The following is a 16,740-nucleotide window of genomic DNA, read 5'->3' as shown; positions in this document are numbered from 1 at the left end:
CTCTCGGAGTCTCCTGGAGACAAGCAGTGTCGTCAAAGAGTCGCACTGAAATTGAACATGTTTCCGTGGAGACCTTTTGGAGACTCCTCAGCACACATAGACAAAAAGACTCATAAAGTACGTTAATGTTGCCAAACTGCAAGCATCATTACCAAACTTTATATGGACGGTTCTACCTGTGCTCACTTCAACCTCTGAAAATATCAGAAAGATCACCCCATTATTTTGGACTTTACAGAACGTTAAAAAGTCTTCCTCTATCCTTATAGAGTAAAAAAAGCTCAACGCTCAACGTTGCTTTGTCATAAAACTGCGAGCGATCGTTACCAAAAATTATATGGACGTATCTACCTATGCCCACTTCAACTTAAAAAAAATATCTGAACGATCGTCCCATTAGTTTGGATTTTATGGAATGTTAAAGCGTCTTCCTCATCAGAGGACTTGGTGTCCGTGCAAGCACATGGCACGGCCTCAAGGAGGCTCGTGCGCACACACACACACCCACAATATCCATCCATCTTCTTTACCTCTTATCCTCATTAGGGTCGCGGGCTGCTGGAGCCTATCCCAGCTATCTTCGGGCGGGAGGCGGGGTACACCCTGAACCGGTCGCCAGCCAATCGCAGGGCACACATGTTTTTGCTTCTGCTCTTTGATTTTTTTTCATGGCAATTATCATGAGCGTCAATTATTTTCAACGCCACTTACCAGTGAGTTGGTCACACCTGCATCGGTGTAGCTCTTGAAATGACATTTAAAACAACAACAACAAAAAAACAGTAGGTCCAATGGTCACTTTTGTGCGAGTTACTAAACCTACTCTGCCATAAAGTCCCGACTGGTGGAGGCCTGCAGTGATGGTTGACTTTCGAGAACTTTCTCTCATCTCCCTACTGCATCTCTGGAGCTCAGCCACAGTGATCTTTGGGTTCTTCTTTACCTCTCTCACCAAGGCTAGGAAGGGTTCTGGTTGTCCCAAACGTCTTCCATTTAAGGATTATGGAGGCCACTGTGCTCTTTGGAACCTTAAGTGCAGCAGAATTGTTTTTGTAACCTTGGCCAGATCTGTGCCTTGCCACAATTCTGTCTCTGAGCTCTTCAGGCAGCTCCTTTGACCTCATGATTCTCATTTGCGCTGACATGCACTGTGAGCTGTAAGGTCTTATATAGACAGGTGTGTGGCTTTCCTAATCAAGTACAATCAGTATAATCAAACACAGCTGGACTCCAGTGAAGGTGTAGAACCATCTCAAGGATGATCAGAAGAAATGGACAGCACCCGAGTTAAATATATGAGTGTCACAGCAAAGGTCTGAATATTTATGGCTGTGTGATATTTAAGTTTTTCTTTTTTAATAAATCTGCAAAGATTTCAACAATTCCATTTTTTTTCTGTCAATATGGGGTGCTGTGGCGGCACGGTGGACGACTGGTTAGAGCGTCAGCCTCACAGTTCTGAGGACCCGGGTTCAATCCCCTGGCCCCGCCTGTGTGGAGTTTGCATGTTCTCCCCGTGCCTGCATGGGTTTTCTCCGGGCACTCCGGTTTCCTCCCACATCCCAAAAACATGCGTTAATTGGAGACTCTAAAAAAATAAAAAATTGCCCGTAGGTGTGACTGTGAGTGCGAATGGTTGTTTGTTTGTATGTGCCCTGCGATTGGCTGGCAACCAGTTCAGGGTGTACCCCGCCTCCTGCCCGATGACAGCTGGGATAGGCTCCAGCACGCCCGCGACCCTAGTGAGGAGAAGCGGCTCAGAAAATGGATGGATGGATGGGTGGATGGGGTGCTGTGTCTACATTACTGAGGAAAACAAATGAACTTAAATCAGTTTAACAAATGGCTGCAATATAACAAAGAGCGAAAAATTTAAGGGGGTCTGAAAACTTTCCGTACCCACTGTATATACATATATATGTATGTGTGTGTAAATGTGTGTACAGACAATTTTTTTTAACCACATCTACAAATAATGTGGCCCATCTGTCCATTTTTAAAAAACTTTTTTGCCCACCCCGTTTTAGTTTTCCGATTTATTGTGTGACATCACACATGATGATGGTTGAACAACCCGTTTTGTTTAGCGTGGTTGTCGAGAAAATGTTGGTTGAATTCCAAATTCTCCGACTTTGGAGTTTTCATTGTATTGCGTTAAGTCAAACCCACTTAAGAATCAGAGCATTGTAATATTGGCTCATTCACTGCCGGTCCTCCATGTTAACATGGATATTTGTATTCACTAGCCGTCAATGGCAGTGTTATGGGGGGCTGGTTCTTTCAGCTGTGATATTAGCAATGGAGGCTGTGGAGGATTGTGTTCATATTAATTCCATCCATGTGTTTGTAATCATTTGATACACAAAAACATGCAAGCGCATATAAGGGAGCAGTGTGTGATTCATCTCTTTCTCCTCTGTTCCAGATAGCTCGATGAGCTCCTTAGACTGTGAGTATATTGCCTCTGCTCTCATTAACACGATGACACATTGAGCCAAAGCACTGCGCATGCATGCCTGAGCAGGTGCACAACACTTTCTTGTTGTGTACGTACTCCACGATAGATCATCGTGCGATGAAGCAACATCCCCAGAGCTCATTGTCTTCTGGTCTCTTTGCTTAATGAGGCTCAAAGAGAGAGAGAGGGAGAGGCTGGTTGCTATGACACCAGCACATGTGAATGAGCAGCTGTGTGTGTGTGTGTGTGTGTGTTTGTGTTTTAAGTTATTGATGCTGCCTCTCCGTTGTACCCCTTAGCTCCAGAAATAGATGAGGCAGCAGTAATGCAGCTGGCAGAGATGGGCTTCCCGCTAGAGGCCTGCAGGAAGGCCGTCTACTATACTGGCAACATGGGCCCCGAGATGGCCTTCAACTGGATCATAGCCCACATGGAGGAGCCTGGTAAGGAACCTGTGAATACAGTGGTACCTTGACATATGAGTGACCCGACTCATGAGTTCTTCAAGATACGAGGCATCATTCGACTGATTTTCTGCTTTGACTTTTGAATACGAGCGTTGTATGGTGGCAGTGAGCTCAGTTCAACTCACTTCACAATAAGCAGCAGGTTGAAAGATAATTAACAGTTCTTCAAAAGAGACTTAAACTATTTAATCCCACTCCCAGTTGAAGTTTAATGTCAAACTAAACACAAAACAAAGAAATGTACACGTTTATTTGAAACAACCAAACGACCTTGTCTAAAGAATGTCCCCGCTAGTTTAGTCCTAATACATTATGAAAGGTGCCTTCTACGGGCTAACATTTAGCACTGATAGTCACGGTGTTAAAACCCTTCTTGCAACTGAGATTTTAACACAAACGGTGGAGCAACACATGTAGACAGACAATATCACAATACAGTGGAACTCTTGATTTACGAACACCTCATTATCCGAACAATTCCATTTCCAAACCACAGACCAAACAAAACATATTGCCCAATGGTCGAAACCTTGTCACAGTGGGCGAACGTTTCATTCATCCCTTCTGTGCCGAGAGGTGGATCGCTTCAGTGTCACGGTCGGTACTTTGCTGAGTGTGTCACTGTGTGCCTTTTTTTGGCAAATCTGCCTCGTATGGATCAAATCAACCTATCAACAACTGTGGCTTGAATTTAACAAGAACATAATTGCCATAAAACGCCAGCAGAAGGAGCCAACGCAACACAAGTATGAGCCAGCTCTCACAAAACAAATTGCTTGCATACAGCAAACAACATGTAGAAACAACGCACTGTGACTGTAATTCATTAATCACAATTGACACATTGTCACTCTAGGTCACTGGTATAGAAACAGAGCCGTGAAAACAAATATTGGCCCCCTTCTCAAATTTGTATATTTTTGCAGTTTCCCCACTTTAATGTTTAAGATAATCAAACAAATGTAAATAGACAGAAAATACTGTATAATCCAAGTGAACTTAAAATGCTGTTTTAAAATTGTGATTTAATTTATCAAGGGAAAAAAAACATTTACCTGGTCCTGTGTGAAAAACTAATGGCCCCCTAAACCTAACAACTGCTTGGGCCATCCTCAGCAGCAACAACTGAAATCAAGCATTTTCTATAACTGCCGATGAGTCGTTCACATGCCGATGAGTCGTTCACATCTCATTCAGCAAAAATGGAGGGTTTTCAAGGGCTTTTTAAGGTCATGCCACTATATTTCAAGTCAAGTCTGGACTTTGACTAGACCACTCCAAAACTTTCATTTATTTTTTATTAAAGCCATTCAGAAGTTGACTTGCTGGTGTCTTTTGGATCGTTATCCTGCTGCAGAACCCAAGTGCACTTCAGCTTGAGGTCACAAACTGATGGCTGAATATTCTCCTTCAGGATTTTCTGTTAAAGAGCAGAATTCATGGTTCCATCAACCACAGCAAGTTGTCCAGGTCCCGAAGGAGCGAAGCACCCTAATACCATCACACTACCCCCACCATGTTTGACTGTTGCTTTGATGTTCTTTTTCTGAAATGCTGTACTACATTTACGCCTGATGTAATGAGACACACACCTTCCGAAAGGCTCAACTTTCACCTCGTCAGTCTCAAGAATGCACGGAAAAGAGAGCAGCCTCTTGCTTGTAAGTTTGAAGGGGAGCGATGCACAATTGGCTGCATTAAGGCTGAATAATGTCATTGGAGGTGGTGTAATCTCATATTTTGTGTTGATTTCGGGTTTAGGAAGCAGTGGAGATTGGCGACATTTTCATTGCATCATCATACGATTGACAAAACAATTACATATCTGGACAACCCTCATCAAAAGAGCTTTAATATGACACAATGTGGTTTTTCTCTGGGTACTCCGATTTCCTCCCACATCCCAAAAACATGCATGGTAGGTTAATTGAAGGCTCTAAATTATCCCTAGATGGGAATGTGAGTGTGAATGGTTGTTTGTCTATATGCGCCCTGTGATTGGCTGGTGACCATTTCAGGGTGTACCAAGCCTCTCAGTTCGCTGAAATAGGCACCAGCACACCCTAGCTGGCTGGAGTGAACACTTTCTTCCAGAAGAGGTAGGAACATAGGGTGACCTATAATAGCAGAGGTAGAAGCACACAGGTGGATTACATCTTGTGCAGACTATGTGTTCTGAAGGAATTTACTAACTATAAAGTAGTGGCAGGGGAGAGCGTGGTGAGACAGCATAGGATGGTGGTGTGTAAGATGACTCTGGTGGTGAGGAGGAAGATTAAGAAGAAAAAGGCAGATCAGAGAACTATGTGGTGGAAGATGAGAAAGGAATAGTGTTGTGCGGCTTTTCGAGTAGAGGTGAGACAGACTCCTGGTGGACATGAATCATGAATGAGAGGGGTGGAGGGGGAAGGAGTGAGTTAGCCAGGGTGGAAGACTTGAAATACTTGTGGTCAACAGTCCAGAGCAATGGTGAGTGCGGTCAGGAAGTGAAGAAATGGGTCCAAGCAGGTTGGAACGGGTGGAGGAAGGTGTCAGGTGTGTTATGTGACAGAAGAGTCTCTGCTAGGATGAAGGGCAAAGTTTATGAAACAGTGGTGAGGCCAGCCATGATGGACAGATTAGAGACAGTGGCACTGAAGCGACAACAGGAAGCAGAGCTGGAGGTGGCAGAAATGAAGATGTTGAGGTTCTCTCTTGGAGGGACCAGGTTGGATCGGATTACAAATGAGCTCATCAGAGGGATGGCCAAGGTTAGATGGTTTGGACATGTCCAGAGGAGAAATAGTGAGTATATTGGTAGAAGGATGATGAGGATGGAGCTGCCAGGCAAGAGAGCTAGAGGAAGACCAAAGAGAAGGTTGATGGATGTCGTGAGGGAAGACATGAGGGCAGTTGGTGTTCGAGAGGAGGATGCAGGAGAAAAGTATAACGGGACAAAACCAAAAGGAAAAGAAGAAAACTCAATGGAGGGTTTGTGTAAAATTATTTTTCACATTGTTAGTAGTTATCAGAGGTGGGTAGAGTAGCCGTATTGTACTATATTGTACTCAAGTAAGAGTACTGTTGAAGTAACAGTACTCTACAGTACTTCAACAGTACAACAGTACTGTTGAAGTAACAGTACTCTTCCTTGAATAATATGACTAAAGTAAAAATAAAAAGTAGTCATCCAAATATTTACTTGCGTAAGAATAAGAAAGTACTCAATGAAAAACTACTCAAGTAAAGAGTAACTAGTGAGTAACTTTTAGAGCATGAACATCAAATAAAATTTAAACAAATAATATATGGGAGCCGACGTACACCTGCCACCATTTCAATTTTTAACTGGCCAAAAACCAACAACACATGCATTGGGGCCTACAGAAGCATTATTTGCTTTATTCACTTCAATGACTTCATGAAGAAGCTATTTGCTGACCAGACTTAGTGACTGTGTGTGTATGTGCATGGGCGACACCATTAGTCAAGGCTAATGTTGCCATATCCACTGCCAAAACAACAATCAAAACATCTGCAATTTACTGCAAGGTGTTTTCTCAAGTTAGAAGTGGGCTGAAATATTCAAGTTCGGCCAGTGACAAAACTGCGCTGCATGTTAAAGATGTTGTTGGACAACTGGTTAGCACATCTGCCGCACAATTCTGAGGTTCTGGGTTCCCTACTGAGGATAAGCGGTACAGAAGATGGAGTCATTTTGATTGGCTCGCGAAGGCTATGTGCCCGGTCATGTGCCTTGTGTCGTCTGATTGGTGAATTGGTGTCAAATGACACTAGTGACCAGGTTGGATTGGCGCAACGGGCGCCCTATACGGAAGTCGACGAAGGAGTCTAAAAATAGACGCGCACACGCAAGAAAGAAAAGTAAATAAAAATAGCGAACAGCATGTTGATCATTGTAATGGAGTAAAAGTATCGCTCCTTCTTCACATAAATACTCAAGTAAAAGTTAAAAATACGGTGCATTTAAAGTACTCTGCCAAGTACAGTTGATCGAAAATATTACTTGAGTAAATGTAACGGAGTAAATGTAGCGTGTTACTACCCAGCTCTGCTAGTTATTCGTCTCACCTGCCTAAAAACGTTTTTGAGCAGAGTGGTTATCAACCACAAAGGATTAAGAAACAAGGATTGAATGGTCATTAAATCACATCAGATTTAGATATATTGACAAAATAATTGAAGATTTGGAAATCTTTAATTTGAGGTATTACGGTACTCAGTGGGGGTTTGTTGAAAAGTAATCTCTTTTTTTGTTTGTTGATATTACCAATTGCCTCTGAAACATAATCAGCTGAGTGGCTGAAGGTATTTTTGGTCATTGTCATCCTCTGAGGGTATGTTTACAAAGTAAAAATGGAAAACCCTCATCAGGACCTTTGATTTGATGTGCTTTGTTGCAAATACATTTTTTTGACCTTGTTACTGGTGACCTATGTCCTCAAGGCTCTAAGCCACAGAACCCACAAAGTCAGTGCCAAGTGAATTTGTGCCGAAGATACTGGCTACAATATATACATTGTCATTAATGTGATGAGATATGCACATTAAGAGAGAAGGGCTCCATTAGCAGTTTAGTGGAAACAAGCAGTTTAATAGCCATTTAACTGCTCTTGCAAACATGTGCCGTTTATTTATTCACCTCTTTAGTTTTCTGGCGGCTAGACAACACAATGGCAATCGAAAGCACACAAAACACGGAGATAAAGGCATTAGCGGGTAGATAAGGAGTTTGCGTTTTCTTTTATGACAGCGAGATTAATGAAGGCTGTTTATGGCCATCCGTAATTACAGTCGCAGTGTCCTTGCTGAAGGGCCACTTCACTTTGATTTTAGTCTCACAGAAGTGCAGAGATGCCAGATAAATGAAACAATAATTCGTTGTCACATATAAATATGCTTTTAATTTACAAGTTCATAAATGTACATACTGTAGTAAAGTATTCCCCCACTATATCTACCATGCCCCAGCTTAATCACAGATCTTTTATTGTGGAATGAATTTCTTTGTCTCTGGCGGAAATCCCCACCATATCGCTGAAATAAGCGCTTAATAGTGATTTTTTTAAAGGGTTCTGACACTATACAATGGTGCCTTGATTCACGACTGTCCCAATTTAGGACTTAGTTATACAGTGAATCCCTGCTATCCACGGGGGATAAGGACATGCCCTGCTTCGAATAGCAAAAATCCACAAATAATTGACAAGCCCCCTAAAGCAATTTGTAATTACATATAAATGCCAAAAGATGGTGGCAAAGCACTTAAAACGGAGAGGACCATAAAGCAGGGGTGTCAAACTCATTTTTGTTTTGGGGCAACTTTTTAGTTTCCCTCTGAGGGCCATTACGACTGTGAAACCATATAAATGTTTAGTCACCCCATCATATTATTACATATACACAACACATTGATGGATAACTAGTTTGCTTGCAATATCTGAACATTATTTATTAACATGACAATTTAGAATTTTGGTACATATTTTTGCAGGAATCATGGAAGTTGACGCATATGATATCCTTTCACGGGCCACATCTGGCCCCTTGGCCTTGAGTTTGACAGCCGTGCCATAAATTAGCATCTTCCGAAACGCTTCTCCTCACTAGGGTCATGGCTGTTCTGGCGCCTAGCCCAGCTAATTTGGGGCGAGTGGCGGGATACACCTAACCAGTCGACCACCTTGCCACACATAAAATATCAAATCTAGAATGTACACAATCATGAACCCATGTTACATAACTGTATTCAGTAGTTTGATTATTCAACACAAACAAATCACCTTCACATGAGGCTCATCAATGGTGTTAGCTAGCATACGAGCCTAAATAACATGCGAGCACAACCTGATGTGACATCGTAGGCCACACATGCGGTATTAAGTAATTAAACTCGCCTTTTGGCATTTAAACACAATACTAAATGTTAAATAGATAATAAATACAGGGAATACAGGCAATTTTGACAGCAAAGAAGAGAAGCGTTGGAAAGATTACGTTGGAAATGTAATTGGTTACAATTATGTTACCCCGTTGGAAATAGTATTGATTACATTTTGATGACCTTTCTTAATTTTGAAGGAATGCATCAACAGGAGTGGCACGGTGGACGACTGGTTAGCACATTCACCTTTCAGTTCTGAGGACCGGGGTTCAAATCCGGCCTCGACTGTGTGGAGTTTGCATGTTTTCCCCGTGCCTGTGTGGGTTATCTCCGGGTACTCCGTTTTCCTCCCACATCCCAAAAACATGCATGGTAGGCTAATTGAAGACTCTAAATTACCCGTAGGTGTGAATGGTTGTTTCTTTATATGTGTCCTGCGATTGGCTGGCGACCAGTTCAGGGTGTACCCCGCCTCTCGCCCAGAGTCACCTGGGATTGGCTCAAGCTCGTCCTAGTGAGGATAAGCGGTATGGAAAATGGATGGATGGATGACAACCCAGTGAATGTTCCATTAAAAAAAGTCTAAAATTGAAAAGATGAAACTGTTCAAAAGTCAATGTTCTTTTATGTGTTCAAAAGGGTAACCATGAGTGTCTAAGCTTTTCAAAATATCAGACAAACTAATAGATTGCACCACAAGGTGGCGCTTTGAAGTCATATTTGGAAAAGTATGTCATTTTTTGAGACTACAATGGCACATGACCAGAGAAAGCCAATCACAAGCGGCAGCTTTACATGGAAAAAGTAATATGAAAAAAAAAAAATCAGGTTTTGCGGCTATTTTTCAAATGTAACTAAAATCTATCTAAAAAAAAAAGTGCCATGTCAAAGCAACTTGTATTGCGTTGGCCTGAGCACAAAAGCAGCGATTTGTTTGGATTTTCAGTGAATAACGGCGGATCGTATCCATTCATATCCGTGCAGTACATCGATATAATTAAAAAAAAAAACAAAAAAAAAAACAGTGAATTCCGTACTGTGGAATATCATGGGGTTCACTCTAACTTTTGAGTTATGAGCTGTTTCTTGGTCGATTTTTATTTTTTTCCCATGTTTTTGATTTGTGTTGTGTTTTTTGCTTTGTGATACGCCGACGCTTGAGTGAAGTGGGGGTGGGGGGGGGGACTCGCTGTCTCAGATCCACTTTCAGTAGTTTATTGACTGGTACAGCCAAAACACACAAATACGTACAAAATGAGAACACTTCCAAGCAGATAGTGTTCACTTAGCCTCACGTCCAGACGCTCGCAGAAACTAACCAGCGTGGCACCTTCCGCTGTTCCTGATGCCACACACTAGGCCACGCCCCATTTGAAGGTACACAACGCGGATGCACAGTTGATGTTGTGACTTTCGGCTTGTCACAATGTGCAGTAATTATGCTTGATAACACCAGTTTATTTCTTTAAATTTCCTTTCATTGTTTTTTGTGTTTTACACAATACAGTGCTGTTATTTATTCAAAACAAAAACAATGGTGGTGGTTTTTAGGGGCTGTAATTAATTAATGGAATTTACGTTCATTCCAATCAAGTAACCTTGATGATAAATGATTTACTTCTCATGGTCTCCAGACTTTTCAGAGCCTCTCATGCTGCCCTCTATGTTGGACCTGGGCCTTTCCAGCAGTGCAGACAGCCCCATGGGCGCCACCCCGCTGGATAACTCGCCCCCCGAGGAGAGCATCGCCATCCTTACTTCGATGGGCTTCCCTCGCACTCACACCATCCAGGCGCTCAAAGCCACGGTCAGTTGCGCACCCACTCTCTGATCATATTATTGACGTACAAATGCAGTCACTGCGCAATCTAGTGATATCCAATGTAAGAAATATTTATGCATTCTACCTTTACTTAAGAGGGGTACGCATGGATTTTTATCATCTAAACCAGGGGTTTCAAAGTCATTTTTATCACTGGCCACATTGTTGGTACCGTTTCCCTCAGAGGGGCATTATGACCGGGAATCCATAGAAATGTTTTATCGCCTGATCATTGTATTTTATATACACATCAAAATGATGGATAACTACTTTTCAAACCAGAATCAAGAAGAATACTTTGTTAAACTATTTTTCAAGTTACTTTAAAATGTTGTTTGTTAACCAAAAAAAAAGCAATTAAAAATGCTTGCAATATTTCATTATTATTTATTACATATTATGATGTGAAGTTTTGGTACAGATTTTGGCAATAATCATGGAAGTTGACTTCAATTATTTGCTTTCGCTGGCCGCATAAAATGATGTTGCGGGCCGGATGGGGCTCCCAGGCTACGAGTTTGACATGGCTGCTATTTGTTTTTTAACATTTTTTATATCCACTTGATACTCTTTTCATCAGAGAGGTGTTGCTTGATGATTAAAATACATTTTTTGTTTTAGCAGTACCGTTATTTGATTTCATATCTATTCAAATTATTAATTGGTGTCTTTTGCTTTAAAGGTCAGAGGACAAAGATGTTAAAAAATGTCTTGATAACTCTAGAACCCGTTTACAAACCACATCTGCCATTTCGAAGTGATTATATAGCAGATATACAGCAGTTAAAGCGATAAATATGATTCAGAATGCGCTATTGCATCTAGCCCCTTCCGGTCTACGGCTCTGTCTGACGTAACACTAGCCAAACATCCTGTCCATTCGGCGTTGTGTGCTATTGTTCCATGCTGTATATATGTTGTCGTATGATTTAGCGATTTCACGATGGTTTATTGTGTGGCATTTGGTTGTACAAATAGTTTGGGCAGTGGCAAGAGTTTTTTGGGGTTTTCCAAGTGAAGAAGGAATATGTGGCCAGTGGATAGGGAAAGTCAATCGACAGGGGAAGAAACCTGGTCAAGTATGGGTGCCTAGCAAGCATTCCAAACTCTGTGCTGATCACTTCGAACCGGCGTGTTTTGAGAAAGACTGAGCAGAAAGCATTGCATATAGAGGTGTAGTTAGGCAGAGGCTGAAACCAGCTGCGGTGCCAACTATTCAATTGCAACGTCACTTCCGGTAGCCCTTGGGGTGGCTAGAGTAACCGCACCCCGGTGTCTCGAGCTTCAGTTATGCTCGGGGAGTGCTCAATCCATGTAATAGAAACCACATTTTTAGCTCAACTGTAGTTGCCAACTTGCTGGAAATGATGTGCATGTATTACATGACATATAATCAACGCAAATAGGAATTTTAACTGACCCCATAACATCTTTGTCCTCTGACCTTTTTCATGTTGTTTCCATGTTCAACTCTGTAGCATGTATTTTGAGTAACTACTGCATGAATGAATCTTGTAAGTACACTATTAATGTACAGTGTGCTGGACTAATAGATTATTTGTACTGTTGATTATACGTTGACTGCTACGGCACAAGCTAATAGGGATGTCTGCGTTTAAAAATACAATAGACACGTTTTCAGAGGCCAACTGGAAAGAGGGCTAACAAATAGGAGGATTTCAGACAAGAAATAGGGTGTATGTCTCCTTTGGAGGGTCCACTATAATAAGAAATAGCAATAGTTATAATAGTAACAGTTATAATATAACAATAGTTCCACTGTAATAACAATTCTTAATAACAATAGGGTTATTACAAAGGCCCTGAAATAGCGACCAGAGAGAACTTGTTTGTCTTCTTGTGCTTCCAGTATGAGTACACAAATAAACACATATTGCTTTTAATTAATGTGAAGCTGGAGGATGGCGCTCAACACTGAATTTATGATTAGCCCAAAATAAGAAGGAGGTACTTTTTTCAACCTCACTGATCTGAATGAGAGCCATAATAAGCCACCAAAACAGTACTACGGTACTTGGATGCACATTCTCCAGGAATCAAACGTCTATTTTGGATCTCCCTAAAAAATATCCTCTGCAGGTGCTTACTGTAAGTGGAGATAGAGATGTGTCACCGCAAATATATTTAGAATAAGATGATTTTGTGAGGGGCTACCTACCGTAAGATAGGTCAGGGGAGGTAAGCGAAAAGCACTTCATTAGGTCAATATGCATAATTGAATGAAATCCACTGCAAAAATAGAAGATAATGCCTGAGATGGTTAATGATTATTATTATAGTCGTGTTTTTTTTTTATTTTTTTATTATTGTGGTCATGCTGTTATTTGAATTGGTGAGAAACTGCAGTGCATCATAATGTGCACAGTCTAAAAGCTTGATAAACATATTGCGCTAAAACACTACAAGCAGATCTCAGTATGATTCATCACATCTGCCTGTCATTTCCGAAGTTCTGGCCTCGAATCTTGGCTTTGGCCTTCCTGTGTTCGCAAGGGCTCAGGATTGAACCTGCAACTTTCGGGGTGAAAAGACTAAACCTCTACCACCAGCTATGCCTCCCAGTATTATGCATTGAAATTGTACACAACTGCAAAGTACAGAAGGCTGAACATGCTGTTAAACTAATACCTCTCAAGACAGAGCATTATCTTCGTTTAGGTTGAATTTTTGGTCAATCTCTTGAATTGGATTTAATTAGATTGTGCAGGTTTATTTTATTTTCTGAACAGTGATTGTACACATTACTGCACATTTCAAAAAAACGAATAAGCGGTTCACAAGATGGCTGAGTGGATGTCTGGATGGGACTTAAAGTAATTTAAAGGGGCAGTAGATTTTACATGGTTTTTTTTTTCGTCTTAAAGAACAATAACCTTGAGAGAGCGCTCGACTGGATCTTCACCCACCCGGAGGAGGAGGAGAGCGACGCCCTTTCCAACATGGCAGACACGGAGCCCAATGACAACGCTTTCTCCAATGCCAACTCGCACAGTGACTCCACATTGTCCCCAGACAGGGACACGTCGGGGCCGCGCGTCAAAGATGGACCAGGACGTGAGTGAATGACTTTCTTTTGTCTGCACTATTACGTCTCATTGATTTTGTACGAATGCAACGACTGCAAGGAACATTTGAGTCTCATTTTATTATTTGAAAGGAGGATCATTGAGCTTAACCAAGATGTAGTATACACACTGAACCAACTCAGCAGATCTTCACATTCATGTATCTTACCAACCAAGGTCCTATTATATTTGTATTTCTTATATTTGTTAAGATATTTATATAGAGCATATAGATTATTAATCCATCCATCCATCCATCCATCATTATTGCTCTCATCTTCATTAGGGTCATGAATGAGCTGGGGCCCATCTTAGTTGACTGGGTGAGAGGTGGGGCACACCCTGAACTAGTCACCATTCAGTAGCAGAGCACAGTTATTATTATATAATATATTTTTAATTCGGCGGCACGGTGGACGACTTGTTAGAGCGTCAGCCTCACAGTTCTGAGGACCGGGGTTCAATCCCTGGCCCCGCCTGTGTGGAGTTTGCATGTTCTCCCCGTGCCTGCGTGGGTTTCCTCCGGGCACTCCGGTTTCGTCCCACATCCCAAAAACATGCGTGGTAGCTTAATTGAAGACTTTAAATTGCCCGTAGGTGTGACTGTGAGTGCGAATGGTTGTTTGTTTGTATGTGCCCTGCGATTGGCTAGCAACCAGTTCAGGGTGTACCCCGCCTCCTGCCCGATGATAGCTGGGATTGGCTCCGGCACGCCCGCGACCCGAGTGAGGAGAAGCGGCTCAGAAAATGGATGGATGGATGGATATTTTTAATTCCAGATTTCTTCCAATTCATATTGTATTGTAATTTTAATTTACCATGTACTTTTATGTTCGTATCTCAACTAATTTAGGCTGAGAATAAAAGCTTTTTTAAATTGTCATGAAACACTAAAAAAAGTGAAAGTTGATTGACTAAAAGTCAATACACTACAAAGACAATATATTTAATGTTCAAACTGATAAATTTGATTGTTTTTTGCAAATAATCATTAACTTAGAATTTTATGGTTGCAACAAGTTCCAAAAAAGCTGGGAAGGGTCATATTTACCACTGTGTTACATCACCTTTCCTTTTAACAACCTTCAATAAACATTTGGGAACTGATGACACTAATTGTTGAAGCTTTGTAGGTGGAATTCTTTCCCATTCTTGCTTGATGTACAGCTTCAGCTCTTCAACAGTCCGGGGTCTCCGTTGTCGTATTTTACGCTTCATAATGTGTCACACATTTTCAATAGGAGACAGGTCTGGACTGCAGGCAGGCCAGTCTAGTACCCGCACTCTTTTACTACGAACCCACGCTGTTGTAACACGTGCAGAATGTGGTTTGGCATTGTCTTGCTAAAATAAGCAGAAAAGACGTTGCTTGGATGGCAGCATATGTTTCTCCGAATCCTGTATGTACCTTTCGGCATTAATGGTGCCTTCACAGATGTGTGGGTTACCCATGCCATTGGCACTAACACAGCCCCATACCATCACAGATGCTGGCTTTTGAACTTTGCGTCCATAACAGTCCGGATGGTTCTTTTACTCTTTGGCCCAGAGGACAGGATGTCCACAATTTCCAAAAACAATTTGAAATGTGGACTCGTCGGACCACAAAACACTTTTCCACTTTGCATCAGTCCATCTTAGATGAGCTCGGGCCCAGAGAAGCCGGCGGCGTTTCTGTGTGTTGTTGATAAATGGCTTTTTCTTTGCATAGTAGAGTTTCAAGTCGCACTTACGGATGTAGCGCCGAACTGTATTTACTGACATTGGTTTACTGAAGTGTTCCTGAGCCCATGTGGTGATATCCTTTACACGTTGATGTCGGTTTTTGATGCAATGCCGCCTGAGGGATCGAAGGTCACGAGCATTCAATGTTTGTTTTCGCCCTTGCCGCTTACATGCAGCGATTTCTCCAGATTCTCTGAACCTTTTGATGATATTATGGACCGTAGATGATGAAATCCCTACATTCCTTGCAATTGTACGTTGAGGAACATTGTCCTGTTCGACTATTTTCTCATGCACTTGTTCTCAAAGAGGTGAACCTCGCCCCATCTTTGCTTGTGAATGACTGAGCAATTCAGGGAAGCTCCTTTTATACCCAATCATGGCACCCACCTGTTCCCAATTAGCCTGTTCACCTGTGGGATGTTCCAAACAGTTGTTTGATGAACGTTCGTCAACTTTCTCAGTCTTTTTGCCACCTTTTTTGGAACGTGTTGCAGCCATACATTTCTAAGTTAATGATTATTTGCTAAAAATAATAAAGTTTATCAGTTTGAACATTAAATATCTTGTCTTTGTTGTGTATTCAATTAAATACAGGTTGAACATGATTTTCAAATCATTGTATTCTGTTTTTATTTATTTTTAACACAACGTCCCGACTTCATTGGAATTGGGGTTGTATTTAGTTTACGGATGTTAAATGTATTCAGCGACGGGGCGATGTTAAGGTTTATGTCACAACACAGAATGAACTATCTTCAAATTCAGAAATGGCCAATAAAAACAGAAATATATTGTAGTTAATATTTTCCTGGCGGATGCATTTGGGATTAGCATTCTAAGTTGGTAATACTTTAGTGAAAAATCAAGTGAAACAGATAATGATTTCCGTCAATTATTTTCCAGAATGAGAATGCTTAAAGAGGAGGAGGGTATTCATGTGGCACAGCTTGAAGCAGGCATCAGGTGCTGGTCGAGATGGGCCTGGTTCAAGTTGGAGGCCAAAACAAAAAAGCAAAGAAATGAGGCAAATTAAAATGTATCTTAAATTTGAACATCATGTATTTGAGCGGTGTAAATAAATGTTTTTCTGCGTGAAGAAAATGTATTTATTTTTCCTTATTGTACTCTTCAAAGTCTTCCAGATTGCTTAATTTATGTTAAAATAAGCAAAATTCTCTGCAATGTTTTTTTTTTTGTCACCTTTTTCATGCCTTTGGTGTTTGCATGTCTGCACTGTGTAACACACACACAATGAAATTGTTGACCTTTCCACTGATGCAAATATAAAGAAATAA

The 16,740-nt window shown here is 41.3% G+C and overlaps 1 protein-coding gene across 3 annotated transcripts in view; it reads left to right on the top strand.

Moving 5' to 3' along the window:
- usp13 (ubiquitin specific peptidase 13) overlaps positions 1–16,740 on the top strand; it is a 54,046-nt gene that overhangs the window by 34,625 nt on the left and 2,681 nt on the right. For all 3 annotated transcript variants that reach the window (XM_061683391.1, XM_061683390.1, XM_061683389.1), the window contains exons 16-19: positions 2,426–2,449; positions 2,758–2,901; positions 10,444–10,616; positions 13,517–13,706. In XM_061683391.1, the coding sequence (XP_061539375.1) occupies positions 2,426–2,449; positions 2,758–2,901; positions 10,444–10,616; positions 13,517–13,706 (531 nt within the window). The remainder of the gene's footprint in view (positions 1–2,425; positions 2,450–2,757; positions 2,902–10,443; positions 10,617–13,516; positions 13,707–16,740) is intronic.

Source organism: Phycodurus eques, chromosome 8 (assembly GCF_024500275.1).
Source record: "Phycodurus eques isolate BA_2022a chromosome 8, UOR_Pequ_1.1, whole genome shotgun sequence".
Lineage (NCBI taxonomy): Eukaryota > Metazoa > Chordata > Actinopteri > Syngnathiformes > Syngnathidae > Phycodurus > Phycodurus eques.
The sequence above is the reverse complement of the archived record's forward strand: the minus strand, read 5'-3'. Positions and strand labels throughout refer to the sequence as shown.